This window comes from Helianthus annuus, chromosome 2 (genome assembly GCF_002127325.2).
Source record: "Helianthus annuus cultivar XRQ/B chromosome 2, HanXRQr2.0-SUNRISE, whole genome shotgun sequence".
Taxonomy (NCBI): domain Eukaryota; kingdom Viridiplantae; phylum Streptophyta; class Magnoliopsida; order Asterales; family Asteraceae; genus Helianthus; species Helianthus annuus.
Window position 1 is genome coordinate 161,447,894 of NC_035434.2, and position 26,041 is coordinate 161,473,934.

At 35.3% G+C, this 26,041-nt stretch overlaps 3 protein-coding genes and 1 long non-coding RNA gene across 6 annotated transcripts; 1 reads left to right on the forward strand and 3 right to left on the reverse strand.

Annotated features, from left to right (window-relative positions):
• Positions 1 to 3,792: 3,792 nt before the first annotated feature.
• On the reverse strand, positions 3,793 to 5,720 carry LOC110926259 (benzoate carboxyl methyltransferase). The gene is made up of 4 exons (XM_022170018.2): positions 5,629 to 5,720; positions 5,110 to 5,520; positions 4,348 to 4,602; positions 3,793 to 4,232 (listed from the first exon to the last, which is right to left on the reverse strand). Exons 1-4 carry the CDS (start codon positions 5,701 to 5,703, stop codon positions 3,861 to 3,863), a joined length of 1,113 nt encoding a protein of 370 aa, XP_022025710.1. The 5' UTR covers positions 5,704 to 5,720; the 3' UTR covers positions 3,793 to 3,860.
• A 6,923-nt stretch (positions 5,721 to 12,643) lies between these two features.
• Positions 12,644 to 14,805, forward strand: LOC110899297. The gene is made up of 2 exons (XM_022146189.1): positions 12,644 to 13,489; positions 13,813 to 14,805. The coding sequence occupies exons 1-2, from the start codon at positions 12,644 to 12,646 to the stop codon at positions 14,803 to 14,805; spliced, it is 1,839 nt and encodes a 612-aa protein (XP_022001881.1).
• A 3,647-nt stretch (positions 14,806 to 18,452) lies between these two features.
• LOC110926270 (benzoate carboxyl methyltransferase) lies at positions 18,453 to 20,443 on the reverse strand. The gene is made up of 4 exons (XM_022170026.2): positions 20,330 to 20,443; positions 19,798 to 20,208; positions 18,963 to 19,217; positions 18,453 to 18,857 (listed from the first exon to the last, which is right to left on the reverse strand). The coding sequence occupies exons 1-4, from the start codon at positions 20,402 to 20,404 to the stop codon at positions 18,519 to 18,521; spliced, it is 1,080 nt and encodes a 359-aa protein (XP_022025718.1). The 5' UTR covers positions 20,405 to 20,443; the 3' UTR covers positions 18,453 to 18,518.
• A 1,939-nt stretch (positions 20,444 to 22,382) lies between these two features.
• Positions 22,383 to 25,222, reverse strand: LOC110926279. 3 transcript variants are annotated; one of them, XR_002585110.2, is made up of 6 exons: positions 24,714 to 25,220; positions 23,397 to 23,503; positions 23,247 to 23,309; positions 22,966 to 23,102; positions 22,807 to 22,882; positions 22,383 to 22,546 (listed from the first exon to the last, which is right to left on the reverse strand). It is a non-coding gene; the product is annotated as an uncharacterized LOC110926279 (long non-coding RNA). The 3 variants fall into 3 exon arrangements; XR_002585100.2 differs by having other exon boundaries at positions 22,807 to 23,102; positions 23,397 to 23,526; positions 24,714 to 25,222; XR_002585098.2 differs by having other exon boundaries at positions 22,807 to 23,102.
• Positions 25,223 to 26,041: the final 819 nt, after the last annotated feature.

Consider the following 26,041-nt stretch of genomic DNA (forward strand, 5'->3'; position numbering starts at 1 on the left):
TTTTATATATTATAACTAATTCAGCTGCTTCATTTATTTGGCGCTCATAACTTCTAAAATATGACGTTTTATAAAACAATGAACATGTCATTAGAACGAGAATAATCTTATCTACATTTTGAACCAAGTTTCATTAAAAACGGAGTAGGTTCAAATATAATGTATTTTTATTAAACGATTCCTAGGCCTCGTCTTGGTACTTCATATTTCTAACATCCAACTTACTCGTAATCCATTCGTTTAATAACTTTATTTTAAATTTGAAATCTTGGGAATGTTACAACATACTTTAAAAATCCTAGGTGGCACAATTCTAAGCCCCTTATTTGTATCCTATCGTTTTCTGGATTTTTTTTATATAACCTCAAGTCAGAATTTTGGGGACCCAGCTCTGTAACTCATCATTTCAAATAATTCACAGGCGGACAAAACAAACCTCAAATCTCATTTCAAATTTCAAACTCATTTTGCTCTTTCTTCATTCTCCCTCTCAAAGGGTTTCTGGATCTGCTCTCTTCCCAATTCACACACCTCCTCCATGAAACTGTTGAAGATCACTATGGTCTAATTGCAATCATTCAAATGAAAAGAAATCTCAATCCAAGATCTTCATCATCCTTTTATTTAACCCTAAAAACCAAAGTCGTATTTCAACAAATGGATGTTTGTTTGTTGTTATTTCTATAATCTTGATAAGATTCTTGATTTTTCTGGATTATTTTTGTGAACAGTTACAGTCAACTCTTAGGAACAGTTTCCTCATCTCAGCCGTTGCTTTTAGATCCGATGTCCACTATGTGTTTGCCTCTTCCTGGCCGGTGTTAAAGCTTCTCCCTCTGTGGTAAACTGGCAATCGAAAAGGATGCAGGTACCGCTCGCTAGGGTTTAGTGTTGCTGCTTTTATCCACCCACCACAATCGACCTCTTAGGCTTTCTTCTCTAAATCGCAAGTGGAGATGGTGTTGGGTTAGGTTAGGGTTTCAGGTGGCGAGCGATGGTGATTGTGGAACGCCCGTCTGCATCTTCCACCAGCACAGGCCACCTACATCAACAACCCCATCTCCACCGTCAACCTCCGCCTCCACACTCACACCTCTGATAAGGTACTTTGTTCTATCTCAGTTCAATTTTATTATGTGTCCAAAGTTAATTTTTCGGTTTTAGTGTTGACATTTACTAAACAAAGAAGAGCAAATCATTTGTTGTAATGTTCATAGAAGATAACTAACACTTCAATTTTTTTATGTAGGCTAATTTTCCTTAAGAGAAGAAATTGGTTGTTGTTGATGTTGGAGTTAATGATTTTGAGAACCATGATAGGTAATTGTGCAATGATGGATGAGCTTGAATCCATGAAGAAAAATGACATTTGGGATTTGGTATAATTACCCAACGGTGTCAAACCCGTAGGATGTAAATGGGTGTTCAAAACAAAATTGGATCCAAATGGGAACGTTGAACGCTTCAAAGTGAGATTGGATGGAAAGGGCTACACTCAGAAAGAGGGAATTGATTATCAAGAGATATTTTCCCCTGTCTCTCTTAAAGATTCATTAAGGATCGTTATGGCCCTAGTAGCTCATTTTGATTTAGAGCTGCATCAGATGGACGTTAAAACCGCTTTCCTTAACGGAGACTTAGATGAAGATTTTTACATGAAACAGCCTGAAGGCTTTAAACCTGAAGGTCAGGAGCATCTAGTCTGTAAGTTGAAGAAATCCATTTACATGTTAAAATAAGCATCACATCAATGGTATCTCAAATTTGATGAAGTCATGAAGACACAAGGTTTTGTAAAGAATTAAGGGGATCAATGCACCTACCTTAAGATGAGTGGGAGCAACTTTACTATACTTGTCCTTTATGTAGATGATATTCTATTGGCAAGTAATAGTTTAGACATGTTGCATGAGTCGAAGCGGTTACTCACGCATAACTTCGACATGAAGGATCTCGGAGATGCTTGTTACGTCATTGGCATCGAAATTCACCGAGATAGACACAAAGGGATCTTAGAATTGTCTCAAAAGGCTTACATAGATCGGGTCCTTACACGTTACAACATGCAACAGTGCAAACCCTCAGTCGCTCCAGTAGTTAAGGGAGATATTTTTGGGTCATTCCAAGGTCCGACAACAGAGGTTGAAAAGGAGAAAATGAGCCAGATACCTTACGCGTCAGTAGTCGGGAGTTTGTTGTATGCTCAAGTCTGTACTCACCCAGATATTGCTTATATTGCTGGAATGCTAGGCCGTTACAGACTAATCCTTGCCTAGATCACTGGAAAGCATCTAAGAAGGTACTTCGATATCTGCAAGGGACGAAAGACTATAAACTGACTTATAGAAGAAGTGGTAGGCTATTCTGATTCTGACTTTGCCAAATGCAAAGATGACAAGAAATCCACTTCAGGCTATATCTTTATGTTAGCGGGCGGACCCATCTCATGGAAGAGTCCTAAACAAAAAGTTGACCACAACTTCCACAATGATGGCAGAATACATTGCTGTTTATAACGCAACCTGTCATGGAATGTTGCTTAGGAATCTGATTACTGAACTCAGAATCGTTAATTCCATTTCTAGACCATTGAAGCTTTACTGTGATAACTCAATTGCCGTTAGTTTCTCGAACAGTAACAGTTCGACTGGAGCTGGTTTATATCTCAATACAAAATATCAGTTCGTACGTGAACGAGTTGAGGAAAATAATCTTTGTATTGAGTATATTAGTACTAAAGATAGCTTGCGGATCCGATGTCTAAAGGTCTCCCACCTAAAATTTACGATGAACATGTTCGGAATATGGGATTTACTAAAGACCTGATTTAGCATATTGTACTAGCTTATGTTTTAGTTAATGAAATTTCTTCAGTTTGATTTTGTATGTCTCTAACAATATGTTCAACCGGTATAATGACATATAGAAAAATAAAATTACAAATTAAACAAAGGGCATATGCATATTTTGATCATAACGATTAGGTTTTAAATTGAGGCTGTAGTATGACTAATGGGGGTCCTGAGTCGCATAATGATTCAACGGATATATTTCTCTGCTACGGTTCTTGGTTTAGAGCTAAAATGAGTGTTAACTCCTCATCAGGCTTATCTAATACTCATAGTAAATGATTACTTGGCTAAGTGGAAGAATGTAAGATTAAATATATTATTATGTTGTATTTAATCTAGTAGCCATTATAATCATTTACATTATATAGATCAAAATATATAACAACCTATTAAATAATTAGTTGGTAATTGTTGATAGACCATATTACCCTTATTAACTAATTGGGTTTCCTCTTGGGTGCATATATAAGGAGACTAATATAGAGGTTACAAGGTTAGACAATGTATTAACTCATAACATCAATCGCCTCTCTCTCCCAACCGAATATACCCTTTTCGGTTTATCATCACCATCATTAGTTTGCACCCTAAGGAGGAACCAGATCATCCTGACAAGTATGTCGAACTCGATGGCTGAATCTTTAACTGGATTCTCTGTTGGGCTGTCTGCAATCACAAATATGTTTTCATATTTTCCTATTATATTTAAAGAGAACTGATCAACATCCTATCTTTGATTCAGTGGCTCAAACAACCACTATTGTACTTGTAATATTTTACTAACTCCTTGCTAGTCTTTTTTATATATATATGTTTGCGCCTCTGTTAATAAAAGAACACAAAAACAACCAAACCCAAAAACTAATGTCTTCAAATTTGCTATTTACATCAAAACCTGCAACATGCATGTATACACAAGAGACACATGAACACATTCAAATCATAAATCATAAAGGATTATTTAAACAAAAACTTAAACCAACCTACGGATCTAAACAAACACTTGAATCATTCACTTTTTGTCAATGAAATGACTACACTTAAGTGTCTTGATTTTCTGGTAGCTAGATGATGTTCCTCCGCATTCTTTTCACACTTCTTAAACAACACATCAATTATGTCATTCCCGAAATGAGAAGTAAACAATGATTCAGTAATAGACCTTATCAATCTAGCTGTGTTTTTCCCTTGGTTGTGGATGGCTTCATGGGTATGCTCATTCAGATTAGTGTAATCTTGTTCACCCCAGTTAAGTTCAAAAACATCCATGTTGTCAAGAGAGAATGATCCGTCCGCTTCAATAATGTTCCTAAGCTCATCCTTGTGTGGAAAATAAAATGGGATATTGAATGAGTTAATATCCGATTCTTGAACCAGCCCCTGTGAGTTAAACCACAAACAATTAGTGGATGAAGCTAATTAGTTAGAAGCTCCAAATAGTATATTCTTCAATTCGTTAATTTGAGTATAAAATTTGATACATGAAGCCTTGTACCTCTTTTAGCATTTCAGTAAGTGATATGGTGAGTATCTCCCAAAAACTACTAGAATCATCGCTAGCTGGATCAAGGCTACTTCGACTACGTAATGTTAAAACCATGCGTCCACCACGAATCAGTTCCTCATAGCGTAGGCGTAAAAACTTTGTAAAATCTGTATGAAATTGCTTTCCATAGGCTTGCAATACACTTGGAGGACTTGTTTTTGCTATGTATATATTTAACTTATTATTTTCAAGGCCTTCAGGTACCTTTCACATATTACATGGATCAAGTTTATCATCCAAAACAGTCACAAAATAATCTAAAAAATATGATCTCGATTAGATAGGATTCCAGATATAACACATGTATGCAAATTAATTTTTTTTTTTTGCTATAATTAGGATAGTTTTATTAAATAAACACTAGGAACAAGTTAAATACGATTACAAACTAATGGCAGGTAGGCGGGCAACAAGCTGCGCCGCTACTCTCTTCTGAATAGCAAACCCTACCCTGCTAAACACAAAATTCTGCCCCTTAACATGTGCGGTGTTACTACTTACCACCTGTTGAACCCGCTTTAGGAACCGAACCGCGTCAGGGGCGAGAGCGCCAAAGGTATCGAGTAGGATTTTTAAGTCATATGTATCTTTTATCACTACTAAAATTGTGTATTTATAATGACCCAATTGTATAATATTTCTCTTTAGAGGTTTTTAATCAAGTTGTAATAATTTGCATAGGATGGTCATATAATTAGATATTACACAAACCTGAGAAAGCCAATGAACACTATATGAGGAGTGAATAAGATGCAAACTTTCGTCAGGAAAGAGTCTTCCATAAAAGGATCCAGGAACAGCTGAAACAAAACAAGGGCCAAATTTGTCTCCCTTGTCCTCTCTAAGGGTTTTATAAAAGTTGGGTAATAATTTGAAAATATTATTGAAGTCATTTCCAAAGAGGTCATTTAAGCACACTTGAAACTGTGGTGTCTGACGATTATTTTCTAGACACCACTCATGGATTGTATCAATAACATCAGAAGCAAGCAACAACGTATTCATGCCAGAAGAGCAACCCAAATCTGCAAATATGAAACAATGGTCGAAGAAGGTATTCTGCTTAGCAATACCCTTGATTGTACGCTTTAAAAACGGTGCTGTTTTTTGCATCACAATTTTCTGGAAAGAAAGTAAGAATAAATCACTTATGAAAACCATTGTTAAATAATAAGTTAGATCAATATTGAGTTTACTCAGAAAATTTGACTTAAAAGATTAGAAAGAGACCGTAAAAAGCGAGTTGTTGGCATAACTTGAATCTCCACTCCCACTATTCATATGTAGAATGTCTTCCAATGTCATGGTTACTCTTTGCTCTAGTGCAAGTGCCCCTTCATGTTATTGCTTTAAATAGACCTTCCACAAGTTAACACACGTCATGAAGAGCATCCATATTACATATCCAATAATAAACCTAATTCTAAAATTATGGATTGAACTATTGTTTGGATTTTTACATAGTTTTGTATTAAAAACCGAACTAAAGAGCATTTGCATTGATTTTAATTTTTCCATTTTTTTCCGAAAAGTTTGCACTAATTTTAGTTAATATACTAAGGTGAGTTTGTTTTTTAAGAGTTAAGATATCTGCAGTCTGCGGATCACATCTGCAGACATCTGAAAAAGAAAAGTTGGACTAAACCTCTACAGTCTACAAGAAGAAGGTTGTTTGCTTTTTACACTATGTAGACTTTTAAAATGAACTGGTGGGGGTGTCCGGACGGTGGTGGTGGGTGGTGGTGTTTAACCCTCTAGGGATCTTAGAAGATCTTAGGAGTGGCTGAGCCAAGTCTGCACCAAGAAGAGCTCGCGCAAACGTTTTTTAGTTAAACGTCTTCCGAAAAACAAATAGTCTGCAAAATGACAATTTTCGTGCGTGGTCTACGCAGCCATGTGTCCATTTTTTATTGGGCTTCGCTCCAAATACGCATCCCGGGCTCGAAAGATGTATCCCCTGCTTAAAAGGTCGCTCCAAAGACGCGTGAGGTTGCTAGTTTCGAAAACAAATTTGGTCAACCGACATTTTGGTAATTTTCCCTTTTACAAATCTTCCTTTTAGGTAAATCAAAATTGATAAAACAAGTTAACTACTTGCTAAATGTGTAAGCATCCGTTGTAGGCGATTTTAGTAGTAATTGTTATTAAAAAAAAGGTAAATTATTGAGAGCTCATGCTCTTGTAATTTCAAGTACTAAGATCGCTAAGTTATGTATATATTCCTTGATTTATAGGACTAGAGGTTTATTATTGATTCTTGTGATTGTTTGGTACATCATCTTATAGTTTGGATTAAGTTTAAGGATTAATTTTCCATATATTGAATTAGTTTGAAAACATCTAATATATACTGCACGAAAATAAACAAAAGTCACATGCTTCTTAAAGCACACAAGTTGAATCCATGTACAACATGCTATCACTCAAGACAAAGTTCACTTCACAATCATGAGAACTACTTGTATGGATATGCAATAACGCACATGATAGGGTCAAAAGGCCAACGCATACTAAGACAGGGACTAATAGTGAAATTGTTGTATAATAGAAGGACTAAAGATGTGAATGTAGCTAATTGTTAGTTGTCGTTATATACCGTTGATAAGTGAATAACAAACTATCGTTGATTGTGTGAACACATCAATTAGTGGTATCAGAGCTATCCAAGAAGTTCTGCGTTTGATTCACAATTTTCTAGAAAGAAAGAATAAATCGATCACTTACGTAAACCATTATTTAATAATAAGTTAGAACAATTTTGAGTTTACTCAGAACATTTGACTTAAGAGATTAGAAAGAGACCGTAAAAAACGAGTTGTTGGCATAAGTTGAATCTCCACTCCCACTATTCAAATGTAGAATGTTTACTTGAAAGATAAAAATTCAAACAAACTTAAATGAATAATATTTTAATTTATAGGTGTTACAAACCCGTGTATTACACGCATAAAATATAAAAAAAATGAAAATGATACTTCTATATAATCGTGATCACATAGTTAAACAGGTGTAATATTAGTATAATCTAATTATTGCGTTTTCCCATCATCATCATACTCAGTAAATTTCACCAATGACAAAGTTAAGGTAGAGTCTAAGAAGGGTAAGATGTAGACAGGCTTACCTCTACCCCGTAGAAATAGAGAGGTTGCTTCCAGTGAGACCCCTGGCACGATGGTAGTTTTGCATCAAGTCTTGGACAAAAGGCACATATCACTCGGCAATTAAGACAAAGGCCAATTAATGCATGTGCTCCCTTGTCTTTCAGCTATCAACGCCACCACATGATGGATGATTAACCATCCACCTCTTTTAACATTATCTTCACGAAATTAATAAAATAACGTTAAAATTAGTGCACTTTCACTTTTGCCCCGAGCACCCACACATAAAGTTATTATAATAATGCATAAATAATTAAATTGGCGATATTAATAATAATAAAAAATAATAATAGTTTTGTTATATAGATAATAATAAACTAACTATTAAAAGGCTTTTGATTTTAAAGGATATTTATATTAAATACAGACATATTAAAAGATATAATGACCCTTTATCGTATTGTATAGAGGGGAAGATAGTCTTGATCTCTAATATGTAAAATCAAAATATTTAAGAGATTAAAAGTAATTCTTATATTTTTATCTCTATATCGTATAGGATGATGGTCCTCATATTAATTTACATATTAGTATTATGGTTGAGGTAGCATGAGAAATTGCCGCATGACATTTTAGTGAAATCCTTTATTACGAAGAAAATGTCACGTGGCATTAAATGAACTCTTTTATTAGTATTAGATTTATATATATATTCATATACACATATCCTTAATCTCTTAATAGTTTATTAACTTAAATATACACATACTTTATATTAGTTAATGTTCTCTTTGCTTAGTTACACCAGGTATTTTATCCAGAGGAAAGTGATGCGGATTCAAATATAACAAAATGAGCTGTAAGTGAATTTTAAGGGAGAGGGGTGTGTGACGTTAAAAAAATACTAGTAATCATTATATAATAATATATTTCATATTTACTCTCTTAGAGCATTCACATTAGAGCCTCTATAAGAACAAATACGATACATATTGAGAAAGAAACGAAGGAAACAACAAAAACCTCACTACAATGGAATCTATGTAATAGAGAAAATTATATAGATACTAAAGTACATCTCAATATTTAGACGCTTATATCCAAGCCTTTATATTTTTGCTGTGAGTGTGTAGGAAAGAGAAAGAGATAATAAAATAAGTGTTTGTTAGTATGATATAGATATAGATATTGAGTTGGATGTGAAGCTTTATGAAAAATAAATATAATTTAAAGAAAAAATGTGTTTTTTGATTAAATTATATAGATGGAGTTAGAGGTTCCAATGTTAATGCTCTTACACATAATCTTGACTTTTCCCTCCATAATACACTATATTTTACAAATCCTCCCCTTAGGTAAATCAAAATTGCTAAAAACAAATTAATGACTTGCTAAATCTGTAAGTACTAGATGACTTGTGTATTATACTCACAAACAAAGGTGTAAAATTTATCGACAAACAAAAGTATAAGGGTGAAAAGTGTAGAAAAAAATGAATTGTAAATTTTACCTTTACCCACAAACAAAAGTTGTAAATTAATATAGGGGTAATACGTTGCGCACACAATTTTAGTACTAATTGTTGCTTAAAAAGGTTAATTATTGAGCGCTCATGCTCTAGTAATTTGAAGTACTAAGATCATTGTATATATATGTGTTTTATATCCATTCCTTGATATATATGACAAGAGGTTTATTCTTGGAACGACTAATTTTTCTTTCCCAAAAGTTGAACTCTGGTCTCTTCACAAGAGATAATTTCTCTTGACTACTAAACTATAGCCTAAGTGGCATATGACTAGAGGTTTAATAATGTGTTCTGTATCCGGTCCTTGATATATAGAGTTTTTTTTCCAAATGGAGGGAGTTGGGAAAATTATTTACCAAATTAGGTGATTTAAAAAATAATTACCAAAATGGGTGTTTTTTAATCTACTTGTAATTATTTTCCTTTTATTTATTATTCAATTAACCTATTAGATTATAACACTTTTTAACCTATTGAAGTTTTCTTTTCTTTGCTTTTTTTTTTTTAAATTATGTATCATAATTCTTTTAGCAGCTTTCTTTTCCTCACTTTTAATCTGTGTATCGTAGTTTTTATATTCAACTAAACCATAATAGTCATCTAAATAAAGATAAAAAAGCATAAAAATAGTTAAATTTTGAAACTTCAAAGTCTATTTATAAAATACAAATAAAAAGAAATATGTGAAATAAAGTTAACTTGCTAGCGGTCTCAACATCAAAGACAAATCAAAATAAATATTTCAAAACAACTCGATTGGCTTAGGCATCCATTCTTCTAGGCTTAGAAGGACATCTTGCCCGATTATGACCAGGTTCTCTACAAATTCCACAAAGATTAGTTTTTTTCCCTTCTTTGATGTCCATTCCATTTCGTAGCCTTGTTGAACGAGGGCGACCTTTTTTTATCTCGTTTTAGATCTGAATTGGGAAGTAATTCTACATTAGATGATCCGTGTGGCCAATATGCTTCATGAGAAATCGGGGAAAACTCGGATGAACAAGTAGCACAATAATCCACAATTGAGTAGCATTTGTTGACATATTGCCAAGTGTTTAAAGAAAGTTTAGCGCATGCACTCAACACATGTGAACACAGATATATAATCAAACAACACACAAATCAGTATCGGCAACAATCGACCCACAAAAAAACAAACCCATAATAGAATAGCAAAATCGAACAACAATCGAATGGCAAAATCATGAACGAGAATAATAAACGTTTAGATAAACGAACACGAATCAAATCGAACCTGATAAGAATCGTTGATTGCGAGAAGAAATTGGAATAGTGATGGCGTAGTCAAAACCCTGGATACTCAGAAGTCGCTAAGAGATTTGTTTTTATTTTTCTTTATAAAATAAAATATTTCTTTATTTTCACCCATTTTGGTAATTATTTTTCAAATCACCCAATTTGGTAAATAAGTTTTCCAACTCCCTCCATTTAGGAAAAAAACTCTTGATATATATGACTAGAGGTTTCATAATGATTCCATATTTAGTTAGTTTTAAAACATATAATTTATATATAGACGGTATTGGTTTGGTTCGCTATGGTAAAAGACAAAAGCTTTTATTAAAACGTAGATGAAAATAAGCATGTCGTACCTGTATATTCACAATTTTATAAAGAACTACAATATAGTATCTGAATAACGAAAATGGTAAATAACGTCAATTTATAAAAAAAGAAAAAACTAAATATAAGGTTAGTTTGATAACATGTACGTTCGCGTTTCGATCACTTATACATTACTACTCACAACTTGGTTTTAAAAAAAAATGTATCATAAATTAAACAGACACGTCACAACAATGAAATTGTAATTTTATATAACATCGCATCTAAAAAGTTATAATAAAAATAAACCGTGTTCAACAGTAATTACGATAATAAAATAATAAAAAAAACAATTTAAAGTTAAAAACAAGTTATGATATCTATTTTTTATTACCTACGCATTTTACTAATAACTAGTAGAATTAAATTCCCGATGTGTCGTGATGGGAATTTATTTGGTATTGGTTTGATTTATTATGGGATTAATTTGATAGCGACAATCAGTATACTCAAGAAACTAAAAAAAATGTGGTATACCCAAAATATGTTGATATGAGTTTTATGTCGATCGAAACTAGAAGAACAAACACCGATGATGATGACACTGACAAAACATATATCAATATTCAATACCAATGTTCTTCGGTCGGAATTTGTCCTGTTCGTCATGACACTACTATGTTAATGAGACTTGCTATAGCCTATGATACAAAAAAATGTTTTGAATACAAATACGTTTTCAACATTGTTTGGCCTTAATAGGTTTGATCTCGCTACTCGACGAGAAATTGGTCGATTTTTGTTCGGATCGTTATGGCATCGACACTCGTTATAGCAACCGAGAGAGAAAACTAAAAAAATATAATCGATCGAAAAGAACAAAAATGAACACCGGTACCGGTATGGATGTAGTTTGATTGAAATTAGTTGGGTTGATCACGACACAGCCACTCATGTAGCTTATAACAAAATAAAAAAAAAACTCTTTAAAAAAACTTATGCAATGTATATAAAAGTAATTTAGTATGATAAAAAAGTAAAAAGTGTAATAATAAATAACCTTTATTACGAAAAAGTAAATGTAAGGTATTATTGTTCAGAAAAAGGATGAGTGTATTATTATCTTATATCTTAAAACAAAAAGTCGGCGGTTGTGACAGCCGCCGTGATGCGGGCCCAAGTGTGGAGGAGCGGGCCATCTTGTATTTGGAGGCCCAAGATCGCGTAACAAAAGGTGCTTCACTAAAATGGCTCTAACTTGGGCTACGGGGGTCCGTTTTGGGTGTGTGACCAGGCGAAACGAACGTGAGAACGAGCTCCATCTTGCTGCAAACTACCCACACCGGTTTGGGTCATCGTCCGGGCCAAAAAACGCTTATTTCTATTAGTTATTTGCATTTTTATGTTTTTTGAGGTATTTTGGGCATTTTGTTTTTGGGCTTGTGTTTGGCCCGTTATCTTTTTTAGGCCCATTTCAAATTTCTGTTCTTATTTATATGTCCCTCTAGTAATTTGAACAATCAGACTTGAATTTTGAAACTACTGAATTTTCACTTCAAATTCCGTGCCCTTTGGGTTGAATTTTGGGGTTGGGAAAAGACCTACACGGGTATTCGCAGAATCAACATGTTCGTTCTTTGTTATCGCTTCACGCACTACATCAGTTCGTATCAGAGCCGAATTCATGGCTCAAAATGCCTCCGAGGAGAAACAACACCAGGCCTCTCGATAAAGTTTATGAACGGGAGTTGGAGCAGCAACTTATGTCGAGAGTGGATCAACGGTTGGGGATCAAGTGGTCGATCAGTTGACTGACCGGATGGCCGACTTGATCAATCGTAGGAGGCAGAGACCCAATGACGGGCATGGTTCTGATTTTAGTAACCCATTTGGTGATGGTTCGACTTCCGAAGATGATCAGGAAGGGAGACCAAGGGGTGAACGTGGAGGGGGTAACAGGCGTTGGGATTCTGGGATAAGGATTGATATTCCAGAATTTGATGGGTCTAGTTTGAATCCGTAGGGGTTTATTGATTGGTTGGCTACCATGGAGGAGGTGTTTGAATACAAGGAGGTGCCTGAAAATAAGCGGGTGGCCTTGATCGCTACCAGGTTACGCGGTAGGGCTTCTGCGTGGTGGCAACAATTGAAGTTAACACGAAACAGGCTCGGAAAGTCAAGGATCGTGACATGGACCAAGATGAAGAAGTGCTTGCGGTCCAACTTTTTGCCTCATAACTTTCAAAGGTTGATGTACCAGCGTCTGCAGAATTTAAAACAGGGGGCTAAATCGGTTGATGATTATACAACGGAGTTTTACCAGTTGATTGCTAGGAACGATATTCAAGAACCGGAGGAACAACTTGTTTCTCGGTATATTGGGGGTCTGAGGGTTCAAATCATGGAGTCTGTGAACCTCTTTGATCTGTTAACCATTCCAGAGGCACACCAACGGGCGTTGGCCTTTGAGAAACAAAACCGTCGGGTGGGCGGTTCGTTTACCCCTGCCGGAGGAAATGTTGGGTCGGGCAGTGGGGCACCTCGTGGCGGGCCTAGTCAACAACGGCCAGGGGTTAACAATACCGGGCCTACTTCTAAGGGGGCTAGCAGTAGTGGTCCGAGATGTTTCAATTGTGGTGAAACAGGCCATCGTCAAGCTGAGTGTAAAAGGGTTGGTAAAAGACAATTATTTGCTGAGTCTGAGGATGATCAGTATGAAGAGTATGAGAATAACCCAGTGTACAATGAAGAAACTGAATATGAAGAAGAGGTCGTGACCGGTGATGTTGGGGTGAACTTGGTGGTCAGACGCTCTTGCTATACACCAAAGGCAGATGGAGACGACTGGCTGAAGCATAACATCTTCCACTCAACATGTACTATTTTGGGAAAGGTTTGCACGTTTATTATTGATTCGGGGAGTTGTGACAATTTGATTTCCGAAGAGGCAGTTCAAAAGTTGGCCTTGAAGACAGAGAGTCACCTGAAACCTTATAAGCTTCAATGGCTTAAAAAGGGGGGGGGGGTTAAGTGACGGTATCTAAAAGGGCACTTGTTTCTATTTCTATTGGGTCCACGTACAAAGATGATGTTGTGTGTGATGTGGTCCCTATGGACGCGTGTCACTTATTATTGGGTAGACCTTAGGAATATGAGCGTAATATAGAGCATAATGGGCGGTCAAATACTTATAGCTTTCTGTTTGGTGGTGTGAAGATAACTCTTGTTCCTAGCAAGCCTAAGCAGTTAGCCACAAAACAGTCGGGTACTCTTTTGACCATTAGTCAGTTTCAAGATGAGTTGGAGGAAGCAGACAATTTGTTTATTTTGATTGGGAAGCCAGTGCCTGAGGAAGTCGAGATTCCTGAATGTATGGTTCCGTTATTCGAGGAGTTTGTTGATGTTTTCCCAGATGATTTACCTGCCGGGTTGCCACCCCTACGAGACATCCAACATCACATTGATTTGGAACCAGGGTCCCAACTACCCAATAAGCCCCATTACAGAATGAGCCCAAAAGAACATGAGGAATTACGTCGGCAGGTTGAAGATTTAATTTCTAAAGGGTACGTTCGGGAAAGCATGAGTCCTTGTGATGTTCCTGCTCTGTTGACTCCAAAGAAGGATGGGACATGGCGTATGTGTGTTGACAGTCATGCAGTCAACAAGATCACTGTGAGGTACAGGTTTCCTATTCCTCGACTTGATGATTTACTTGATCAAATTAGTGGTGCTACTATTTTTACGAAGTTAGATTTGAAGAGTGGGTATTACCAGATTCGTCTTAGACCGGATGACGAGTGGAAGACTGCCTTCAAAACTCGTGAAGGGTTGTATGAATGGTTAGTGATGCCTTTCGGTTTATCCAATACCCCTAGTATGTTTATGCGGGTCATGAACCAGTTGTTTAGACCCTTTATTGGTAAATTTGTGGTGGTTTATTTTGATGATGTTCTTATTTATAGCCCTAATTTTGATGAGCATGTGAAGCATGTACGGCAGGTTTTGACCTTGCTCTGTAGGGATAACTTGTATGCAGCCAAAAAGAAGTGTGTCTTTATGGTCCCTAAGGTCCTATTTTTGGGGTATGTTGTTTCTGGTGACGGCATACAGGTGAATGAATCAAAGGTAGCGGCTGTCAAGCAATGGCCAACTCCAACTACAATAACTGAAGTACGTAGTTTCCATGGTCTTGCTAATTTTTTATAGACGATTCATTTGAAATTTCAGTTCCCTTATGGCGCCAGTGACTAACTGCATAAAAGGGAAGACCTTTATATGGACTGAGGAGGCAGAATCAGCTTTTCAGTTAATCAAGGAAAAGCTTACAACAGCACCAATTCTAATATTGCCAGATTTTTCTCGGGTTTTTGAGTTGCACACAGATGCCCCGCAGGGTGGTATTGGGATAGTCCTAAGTCAAGGGGGCGTCCAGTTTCTTATTTCAGTGAGAAGTTGACTGGGCCAAAGTTAGATTATAGCACTTACGATCTTGAATTTTATGCAGTGGTCCAGGCTGTGAAACATTGGCGTCATTATTTGTTTCACAAGGAGTTTGTTTTATTTACAGACCATGATTCGTTGAGGCATATCCGCAGTCAAGATAAAGTATCACATAAGCATGCCCGGTGGATGGCTTTCTTGGAAAAGTTTACTTTTGTTGTGAAGCATAAGTCTGGAATTTCGAATCGTGTGGCAGATGCCTTAAGCAGAAGGAGTAGCCTGCTTGTTTCTATGAGAGTTGTTGTACCCGGGCTAGACAATCTCATGGAACAGCTCACAACAGATCCATATTTTTCTGTCATTTTGCAGGATGTGCAGTTTGGGAAGAGGACATATTTTCTTGTGCATGACGGTTTTCTTTTTAAGGAAAATCAATTATGTATCCCTAATTCCAGCATCCGCCTTCAAATAATTAAAGAACTGCATGGAGAAGGGCAAGGGCATGTGGTTAGAGACCGTACTTTACGATTGGTGCAGTCTTCTTATTTTGGCTTACTATGCGGAGGGATATTGATCGGTTTGTTAGACGTTGCAGGATCTGTCAAGTTTCAAAAGGCACAGCTACCAATGCAGGGCTTTATATGCCTCTACCCATTCCTCAGCAACCTTGGGTAGATATTAGCATGGATTTTGTGTTGGGGTTACCCCGTACTCAGCGTGGTAATCATTCGATCTTTGTAGTGGTGGACCGGTTTTCTAAAATGGTGCACTTTATTCCTTGCAAGAAGACAACAAATGCAGTTAATGTGGCTCAGTTGTTCTTTCGAGATATCTATCGTTTGCATGGTTTGCCATCCTCTATAGTTTCTGATCGGGATACACATTTCTTGAGTCATTTTTGGCAAAGTCTGTGGAAAATGGTGAACACTCAGCTCAATTTTAGTAGTGCTTACCACCCACAAACTGATGGGCAGACGGAGGTTGTTAATCGGTCACTTAGTAATCTTTTGCGGTGTCTTGTGGGTGTTCATGTGAAGTCTTGGGATCAAAAGCTTTGTCAGGCTGAGTTTGCTCATAATCATGCTGTTAATAAGAGCACTGGGTTTAGTCCATTTGAGGTAGTCTATTCTGCTAAGCCTCGGGGTCCTCTTGATTTGATGTCACTTCCTACCCCAGATTCTGTTCCCAAGAAGGTGCAAGATTTTGTGGTTGGGTTACATGAAGTTCATAAAGCTGTGCAGGATAACTTGGCCAACGCTAATTCAAAGTACAAGCAAGCTGCAGACCGAAAGCGTAGGCAAGTTGATTTTGAAGAGGGTGACTTTGTTTGGGCCATTTTGACTAAGGATCATTTTTCAGTGGAGGAATATAATAAATTGTCAGCCAAGAAGATTGGGCCAGTGGAGATTGTGCAGAAGATAAATTCTAATGCCTATCGTCTGGAGTTACCAAGCCACATTCGTTGTTCCGATGTTTTCAATGTCAAACATTTGCTACCTTTTCATGGGGATTCGTCTGATGATGAGGTTGCTGCGGATTCGAGGTCGAATTTTTTCTACCCAGGAGGGAATGATGCGGGCCCAAGTGTGGAGGAGCGGGCCATCTTGTATTTGGAGGCCCAAGATCGCGTAACAAAAGGGGCTTCACTAAAATGGCTCTAACTTGGGCTACGGGGGTCCGTTTTGGGCGTGTGACCAAGCGAAACGAACGTGAGAACGAGCTCCATCTTGATGCAAACTGCCCACACCGGTTTGGGTCATCGTCCGGGCCAAAAAACGCTTATTTCTATTAGTTATTTTTTTATGTTTTTTGAGGTATTTTGGGCATTTTGTTTTTAGGCTTGTGTTTGGCCCGTTATCTTTTTTAGGCCCATTTCGAATTTCTGTTCTTATTTATATGTCCCTCTAGTAATTTGAACAATCAGACTTGAATTTTGAAACTACTGAATTTTCACTTCAAATTCCGTGCCCTTTGGGTTGAATTTTGGGGTTGGAAAAAGACCTACACGGGTATTCGTAGAATCAACGTGTTCGTTCTTTGTTATCGCTTCACGCACTACATCACGCCGCCTTTACTTTTGTTATATATAGAGTGTTTAAGCTAAAAATAAATGAAATTGAAGTGTGGTTTAGTGATTGTTGCGTCTCATGTTGAAAGAGGACTCCCAAGTTCGACTCTTCCTCCTCCTCTTCCTTTTAAATGGAGTTAAAATATCCTTTTTCCCAGTTGGTTTTTTTTTTCTCTTCTTTAAATTTCCTTTTTCTTAATTGGAGTTTAAATTTTTTTAAATGCAGTTTAAATTTCCTTTTTCTTAATTGAAGTTTAAATTTTATGTGATCATTATTACTCTTATTACTCTTGAGACAAAACTTACTAAAATTAATTATTTACATATAATTTAATATTTGTTTACTTATCTTAAAAATAAAAGTTGGTCTCTACACATTTTAATTTGACACCTACACCTCCTATTCTTAAATAAGTTACACATTCAGTTCTAATTTTTGGTAATTGATAACTTTGACCCATCAACCTTTCTTTTTAATAACTTGACGTCTCATTTTATTTAAATTGCTTTTACGACTTTACACCATAGCATGTCACACATTAATATTTTTTTTATCTATGCCTAACTATGTTAATGTCTAAATAACTTTTACAATTTTGCATGGTTGTCTAAGTTACCATTACAACTTTACACCGCAACGACGGAGACATTCTCTTTTTTATCTATGTCAAATGACGTTAATATCACAAACATACTTTGTGTAACAATGTAAAAACGTGTAATTTCACGTGCAGACATTACACGTTAATGTCATCATCGTACATTGTAACCGCAATACTTATATAGGTTACACTAATGTAGATTGGATATGCCGAAACACGTGTTTTTCAATGATTAACACACCACATAACGTACCACCAGCTATAAACAACTAAGGTGTCGCAGTCGTAACATGCAACGTATGATAGTTTTAGCGTACCTGTCGGTTTAAATTCGCGTTTCAATGGAAACGACTAACGTTTAACATAAACTTTTTCCTAAAACGAGTATAGTCAAATATAATACGTTTTTATCCTTATAATTTGTCTACGCAAGCGAGTCGAGTCAAATATAATAGTTTTTCATTCAACGGTGACGTAATATTTTTCAAGTTGGGTCAAATATATGGTATAAATTCGAGTTATTTTAACTTTCAATGCCGTCGCAACGCGCGGCGGTTCAAATTCCTAGTTGTTAAAAAAAATCATTTGATGAAGAGCGCAAGGGTCAGATGAAAGATTGATGTCCGTCTTTGTGGACTTATTTCAGTAGATAATAGTTCATTAAATAATCCATACACAAACTTATATTATCGCTTCCTTTGACAAATATAAATAATTAATACTCAAATTTTAACAAAAGAAAATAACAAAATCTGCATATGCATCACTTAAATTACAAACCAACATACCCGTCTCAACATTTGAATCATTCATTTTTTTATCAATGAAATGACAACACATAAGTGTCTTGTTTTCTTAGTAGCTAAATAGTCTGCCAATTTCTTCTCAAACTTCTTAAATAGCATATCAATTATGGAGTTCCCGAAATGAGAAGTAAACAATGTTTCCGTAACAGCCCTTATCGATTTAGTTGTTTTTTTCCCACGGTTGTTACATTCAATATCATGTTGATCCCAATCGACTTCAAAAATATCCATGTCATCAAGAGAGAATGATCCGTCTTCTTCAATAATTCTCCTAAGTTCATCCCCATGTGGAAAATAAAATGGGAGATTGAATGAGTTAATATCCGATTCTAGAACCAGCCCCTGTGTGAAAGCGTAAACAGTTAGCGGATGAAGCTAACTAGAAGCTTTAAATAACGTATTCTTCATTAATTTGAGTTAATATTTGGATACATGAAATCTTTATACCTCTTTAAGCAGTTCGAGAAGTGACATGGTGAGTAACTCCCAGAGAGTGCTACATTCATCGTTAGTTGGATCAAGGCTACTCCGACTCTGAAATACTATAACCATGCGTCCATCATGTACTAATTCCTCGGAACGTAGTTGTAAAAACTTTGTAAAATCGGTTTGAAATTGCTTTCCATATGCTTGCAATACATCTAAAGGACTTGTTTTTGCTATGTATATATTTTGCTTATTGTTTTCAAGGCCTTCAGGTACCTTTCACATATTACAAGGACGAAGTCTATTATACAAAACAGTTACAAAAGAACCTAAATGGACTCAATTGTATGCAAATTTATTTCTCAAAAAATCTGCCTCTTATATTATATTTTATTTCCATCTTGTAAATAGTGCATGTAGGATTTTCTAGACATGTGTATCTTCTACCACTACAAAAAAAAAAAAAAAAAAAAATTGCCAAGTCCGTAGTTAAGTCTTGTGTAAAGTTTGTTTACGCCTGATATAAAATTTGTTACACCCGATGTAAAATTTTGCATGTGACACTTTTTTATTTTTATTTTATTTTTTTTGCTGAATAAGTGATTTTTTTTTTAAGATTTTTGAGAATTTTTTTTTTTTTTTAAAAAATATTTTGGAAGACCTATTTCTCATGGTTTCATAGCTCAAGGTGGGACCACTAGTTCTCTTGTGATATTGTGTATTTCTCTTTAACCTGGTTATATTGACACTAATGTAATAGTATATATTTCTCTTTTGAGGTTTCAAACCTCGTAAAATTGTTAGTTATAATAATTCCCATACAATGGTTGTATGGTTAGGTATTATATATACAAACCTGAGAAAGCCAATGAACACTGTATGAGGAGTGAACAAGATGCAAACTTTCATTAGGGAAGAGTCTTTCATAAAAGGATCCAGGAAAAGCTGAAACAAAACAAGAACCAAATTTTTCTCCCATGTCCTTTCTAAGGGTTTTATAGAAGTTGGGTAATAATTTGAAAAGATTATTGAAATCATTTCCAAAGAGATCATTTAAGCACACTTGAAACTGTGGTGTCTTTCGATTATTTTCTTGACACGCCTCATGTACTGTTTTAATAATGTCAGAAGCAAGCAACAATGTATTCATGCCAGAGGAGCATCCTAAATCTGCAATCATGAAACAACGGTCGAAGAACTTATCTTGATTAGCCATACCCTTGATTGTACGCTTAACAAGTGGTGCTGCTTTTTGCATCACAATTTTCTGGATAGAAAGTAAGAGCAAAACCATTGTTAACAATAAGTAACTAGAGCAATTTATAGTACACTCAAAGCATTTTATATATAGTCTACTAAAAACAATTGACTTAGAGATTTAAAGAGACCGTAAAAAGCGAGTTATTGGCATAACTTGAATCTCCACTTCCACTATTCATATGTAGAATGTTTACTAATGTCATGGTTACTCTTTGCTCTGGTGCTAGTTAACACTTCACGAGAGCATTCACAAGTTATTGCTTTAAATAGACCTTCATGTTATTGCTTTAAATGGACCACAAGTTATAGCATCCATATCCAATAATACACATAATTCTAAAATTATGGATTGAACTATCCATGGTTTGGACTTTTAGATAGTTTTGTATTAATAACCGAATTACAGAACATTTGCATTAATTTAAGTTTTTTCCCCTTTGCATTGATTTAGTTAATATACCTTTTTTTGAACAGCTTTAATTTAAGTTTTTTCCCCTTTGCATTGATTTAGTTAATATACCTTTTTTTTGAACCGCTTTAATTTAAGTTTTTTCCCCCTTTGCTTTGATTTTAGTTAATATACATTTTTTTGAACGGCTAATTTCTTTTAATTCATGTCTTTTATGAGATTTGAACCCAAGACCTTCATTCTTAAACCTAGGTATTTAAAGGTTTTGGCTTTACCAATAGAATATCTATTAAAACTAAGGAGTCAAAATACCGAATTAAAATATATTTTTGTAGAAATATGTGCCTTCCAAAATGTGAAGTCAAATATTGTGGATGCACAATTAATGCACTGGCTAAATAAAAGTCTAACCAATGTCAGGTGAAGAAATTTTTCCATGCAATTTTCAAATGGCTGGCAAGAAAATTAGTACATGTTCTCACCTTCAATTTTTCTTATAAATTTGAAGTGAAGCTCCGTTGCAAGTAGTACTAAAACCACTCACAAATATACATATGTAATAGAGATACAAAAACTCTCTATATTCTCTATGTATTTTTCCTTTTCTCCAAACTCTGTAAACACTGCAAAATTATAGTGAATTGTTTCTCGGCTTCCGCCACCCGTGATTTTTCCCGATTTGGGTTTTCCACGTAAATCCTCGTGTCACTCTTATTTTATTTTCTACTTTAAAAATTACCCGGTGCTTGATTACGCTTGATACATTAATTCCGTTCCGCATCAAACTAATATTATTAATTACTGCTCGGATTCTTGGGCGAGTTTTCACACTCTTTTACCACAATTGGTATCAGAGCATCCGGGTTTTAATATTAGTTTATTGGAATTATTTTATCAAGTGGTAAATCATGTCTACAATGAAATTCGATATTCCGTTGTTAGATCGAAACACCAGGTTTCCTCTATGGCAAGTAAAGATGAGAGATGTTCTAATTCAGATGGATTTACATAAGGCGCTTTTGGGTTTCGATAAGATGCCCGAGTCATGGAACTAAGAAGAAAAGGAGATGAAAGATCTCAAGGCACTATCCCAGATTCGTTTGCACTTATCAAACGATGTTTTGCAAGATGTTTTAAAAGAAACTTCAGCGGCTTCTTTATGGCTAAAGTTGGAGCAATTATTGATGACTAAGAGCTTACCAAACAAGTTGCATCTAAAGCAACGGTTGTTCAATCTCAAAATGATTGAAGGTGGTTCTTTCGCTGAACATATTTCCACATTCAAAGAGTTAGTTAATAACTTAGAGAATATGGATGTTCAGTATGAAGATGAAGACTTGGCTTTATTTTTGCTGTCATCATTGCCCGAATCCTACAGCCATTTTCGTGATACCATCATATCACTAGTACAAATTTGATCAATAGATGCGGTTAAATTGGCTATGAGATGCGGTTATAGACCCGCATCTTATGGCATAGCATCTTTTGGCTATCTGCCAAATAATGCGGGTCCAAAAGATGTGGTTCTAAAACCGCATCTTTTGATATATTAACAAAAAACTACCTTTTCCTAATATACTCAAAAGATGCGGTTTTAGAACCGCATCTCTTGGTGTTTGAGGCTAAAAAAATATAATTATTATTTATTTCAATTTCCAGATAATTTCATAGAAAAATTCTTAATAAATTCCCAGTATACATATACCTAAAAATAAAAAAACATACAAAAAATAAAACCAATATAAAATAACCAAACATATAAATTACAAAGGTTTTAAAGTAACACAAATAATTACAAAAGTTTAAAAGTAACATAAATATGTAAATGTTTAAAGGTGAAAACGATATACAATAACCTTCCGAACCCAAGTCTTCATATTTGCAACCGAAACCAACATCTTCAGTTTATACTTGCAACTGGAACCATATAAATTTCCTAACAAAACACAACATTTCATTTAATAAACCACTGAAGCTTAAAAAAAATATATGGAAGTGTATAGATGTATAAGAGATTGAAAGTGTAAGTCAACAAGTGACTTCTTAACCTACAGGCTCAAGCTAAAACATTTTGAACGACTTCAAATTATCGTTCAACTCTCCAAATTGTGGGTCGCATCTTTATTTCACTTTACTATAAGAGGGAATATGTTAATGGGCTATCTAGTAATACTATTGATGTGAATGAAATAGTACATTTGCCTGTTGTTTACTGAGTTTCTGCAACAAAGGAACATAGAGTGATCCATAATTTGCTCTATCCTTTTTGACACTGTCAATCAAGCATAAAAAAAACAATTACTTATAGAAGATCATAATAAGAAGGATTTACAAAGCTTCACTAAATATATATACATATATAAAAGTGTTTATCCATTTTGTTTGGTCAAAATCTCTGTTTATCAATTATTTTCTATTCTGGGATTAATTTAACAGAGAGCTGGGCCAACACAAACACTTCTCTATAAACATCATCCATCGGCTTCTTAGCGCTGAGAATTGTAAACAAAAGAGAGGTGTCAAAACCATAAAATATAAAAATAAAAATAATTGGTATTAAACCATATATTTATCATTCAAATATAGTAATTCTAATATCAGTAAATGAACATTCCTTATGCTAATTAGAAACATACCAGCACATTGTGATGATAACCTTCGGTTAAGCCACTCCCACCTACATTACATGGGTAGTAACACTAGCACCAAGAAAGTTTTAATAAAAGTCTTTATGTAAACAGTAAACCATAAAAGTTTCAAAATATGTATAACAAGGAGATAATCACCTCTTAAGTTATTTGAAAGATTTGAATCTGAAGCTGACATCAACGATTGCATAATCATATGAAGAAGTGTTGGTCGCCACATGTCTTGATAGATCTGATTGGGATACCTGGTATTTTTCATTTATATAATCTTGTGAAGGTAAAACACTATTTCAAAAACCTGAATTATGAGAGATGAAACAAGTTCTGTTAAAGTTATCTACATAATCAAATTAACTTCATTGTGGATATCATATGAGGGTTAGATTAAAAGTCCATGGGATTGTTCACTACCACTTTCACTCTTCACAGATATGCAGTTATTTTCATATTGCAATAACACATAATGAAAATCATAATGAATATGTCAATCACAAAACTATACATACACACACATATACATATACACACACCTTAGCAAGATCTACCTCGGTAAACCTGAAACAATCAATTCGACCCATTCCCCTACCATATTTGCATATAAAACCTTTTTTAAATGATCTGCACTTGCAAGATGTCTGATTCCATTCTCACTAACAAAATAACAAGGCCCCACAACGCCATTCAACCGTCCCTTGGGCGCTTTTCACAAAAAAAATGCAAGAGACGTCCCTTTTTTCACACCAAAGTTCTAATTCTTTGGCCAATGACCGTGCATCCCTTTTTGTTTGGCCAATATCAATTTTTGATGTTTCTTTATTTAAATTCTATTACACCCCTTTTAACATAATGCTCCACAATGCCCACATCCCCACTACACCCATTTTAGAAAAACACCCCATAATGCCCCATTGATGACCGGACTGCCACATGGAGCAAAACGCCCAAGGGTGGGGCACTATTTGTGTCTTCCACTACACATGGTCTTAATATCATACTCAAAACTTAGTCCCAAACACATTTATTCTTTATCCTATTTTATCGCCCATCATAAAGAGATACAAAAACTAAATAAGCAAATGAAAAGATCTTTCAAGACTTCTAAACGCTGCATACTTGTTGAACACAGTTGACTATAAACTCACATTCAAAACAACTCAAAAATCCATATAAACTAGCTAGCCATTGACATTAACTGCTACTAAATTCAGGGAAAACAATAATAAATCTGGATCCTATATCGGGTTATCTTTATTTTTAAGCCGGATTACCATACATCTCAAACATAAATCATTCAAATAAAATACCCAGATTAAAACCCGAATTATACCCACATCAAAAGATCCAAGAAACTGAATCTATCAATTAAAAAATCAAAGTTGAAGCAGAACACAACAATTAAAATCTCCTTAACAAATTGTGAAAAGATTAAAAAAACAAAAGAATAAATTAAAATACCTTGCAGTAGGGTACGATCACCTCCGAAGAAAACAAGCAAGTGAAACCAGAAGAAAACTGTAATATGGTATATTAAAAACAAACCCTAACACGCTCGATGAATTCACCTTTCTCATTCAATTTGGATTTCAAATACAAGTACTGTTCGCGAAGTTATCGTTGTGTTTCTTCAGAACATCGAAGCTTTAACTCAAGTGTACGTGTAGATACCGGAAGACCGAACAAATAATTGAACGATTCACAGATGTTATCATTGATTTCTTGTGAGAGATCCTTTGATTGAAAAGCATAAAAGTATATGTGTTGGTGAAATTGAACACAAACAAACCCTAGATCAGCTTATTTGTTGGGTAAACCGATAGAAACAAGACCAAGATTAGGTGAAGATTGAGAGGATTTGATCTGAAGCGAGGGTTGTAGTGTGTGGTAAATGAAAAGTGAGGAGTTATGAGGATAGATAGAGGCCGGGTTTTGGAGGTTATTAGGTCGATGGAGGGAAGCGAAAACTAAGTTGAAATTTTTGGGGGGAAATATAGGGGGATAAAAGATGCGGTCAACCATTTAACCGCATTTTTTCGTTTTAGGTAGACAAAGGATGTACTTTTTAGTTTTAGGGGAGAGCAAAAGATGCGGTTTAACCATTTAACCGCATTTTTTAGTTTTGTCATCCGCATTATTTGCCCAATTGTGTACTAGTGTATATAGCCGTGACACTCTTATCTTAGATGAAGTTTATACAGCTTTGGATTCAAAAGAAAAGATGAAGCATATTACTGGTGGTGGTACCAGTGATGAGAAAGCCGAAGGTTTAAATGCCAGAGGAAGAACAACAGATAGGGGTAAAAACCCTCAATCTTCCAACAGAACGAGATCCAAGTCTAAAGGCAAACGAAAGTTTTGCAATTACTGTCATAAGAAGGGACATACAATTGGTGAATGTTTCAAGTTGAAGAATAAAGAGAAAGCAGCAGTGAATGGTAGACAAGCTAGCACTTCGGGTGAAGCTGATGTAGCGGAGGTCGGTTGTCTTGGAGAACTCCTGACAGTTTATTCAACTGATGAATGGATACTTGATTCTGGTTGTACTTTTCATATGTATCACAACAGAAGTTGGTTTTATACATTTGAAAAGGTTAACCAGGGTTATGTCTTAATGGGCAATAATTCTACATGTCCAGTTGTTGGACATGGCTCAGTCAGAATCCGTATGTTTGACGGAGTTATCCGAACCATTGGGAATGTTAGATATGTTCCTGACCTCAGAAGAAACTTGTTATCTCTCAGCTCCTTTGATAAAAAAGGATATGAGTTTGCCGGTAAAGGTGGAG

Excerpts from the sequence above, each read along its gene's own strand:
- LOC110926259 (XM_022170018.2), bottom strand. The coding sequence starts at position 5,703 with ATGACATTGGAAGACATTCTACATATGAATAGTGGGAGTGGAGATTCA. Across the intron at positions 5,521-5,628 it reads CCAACAACTCGCTTTTTACG|AAAATTGTGATGCAAAAAAC; the intron begins GTCTCTTTCTAA and ends CTTTCTTTCCAG. Across the intron at positions 4,603-5,109 it reads GTGTTCATTGGCTTTCTCAG|GTACCTGAAGGCCTTGAAAA; the intron begins GTTTGTGTAATA and ends AATATGTGAAAG.
- LOC110899297 (XM_022146189.1), top strand. The coding sequence starts at position 12,644 with ATGGAGGAGGTGTTTGAATACAAGGAGGTGCCTGAAAATAAGCGGGTG. Across the intron at positions 13,490-13,812 it reads CATGTACTATTTTGGGAAAG|ATAACTCTTGTTCCTAGCAA; the intron begins GTTTGCACGTTT and ends GGTGGTGTGAAG.
- LOC110926270 (XM_022170026.2), bottom strand. The coding sequence starts at position 20,404 with ATGACATTAGTAAACATTCTACATATGAATAGTGGAAGTGGAGATTCA. Across the intron at positions 20,209-20,329 it reads CCAATAACTCGCTTTTTACG|AAAATTGTGATGCAAAAAGC; the intron begins GTCTCTTTAAAT and ends CTTTCTATCCAG. Across the intron at positions 18,858-18,962 it reads TTCTCGAACTGCTTAAAGAG|GGGCTGGTTCTAGAATCGGA; the intron begins GTATAAAGATTT and ends GCTTTCACACAG.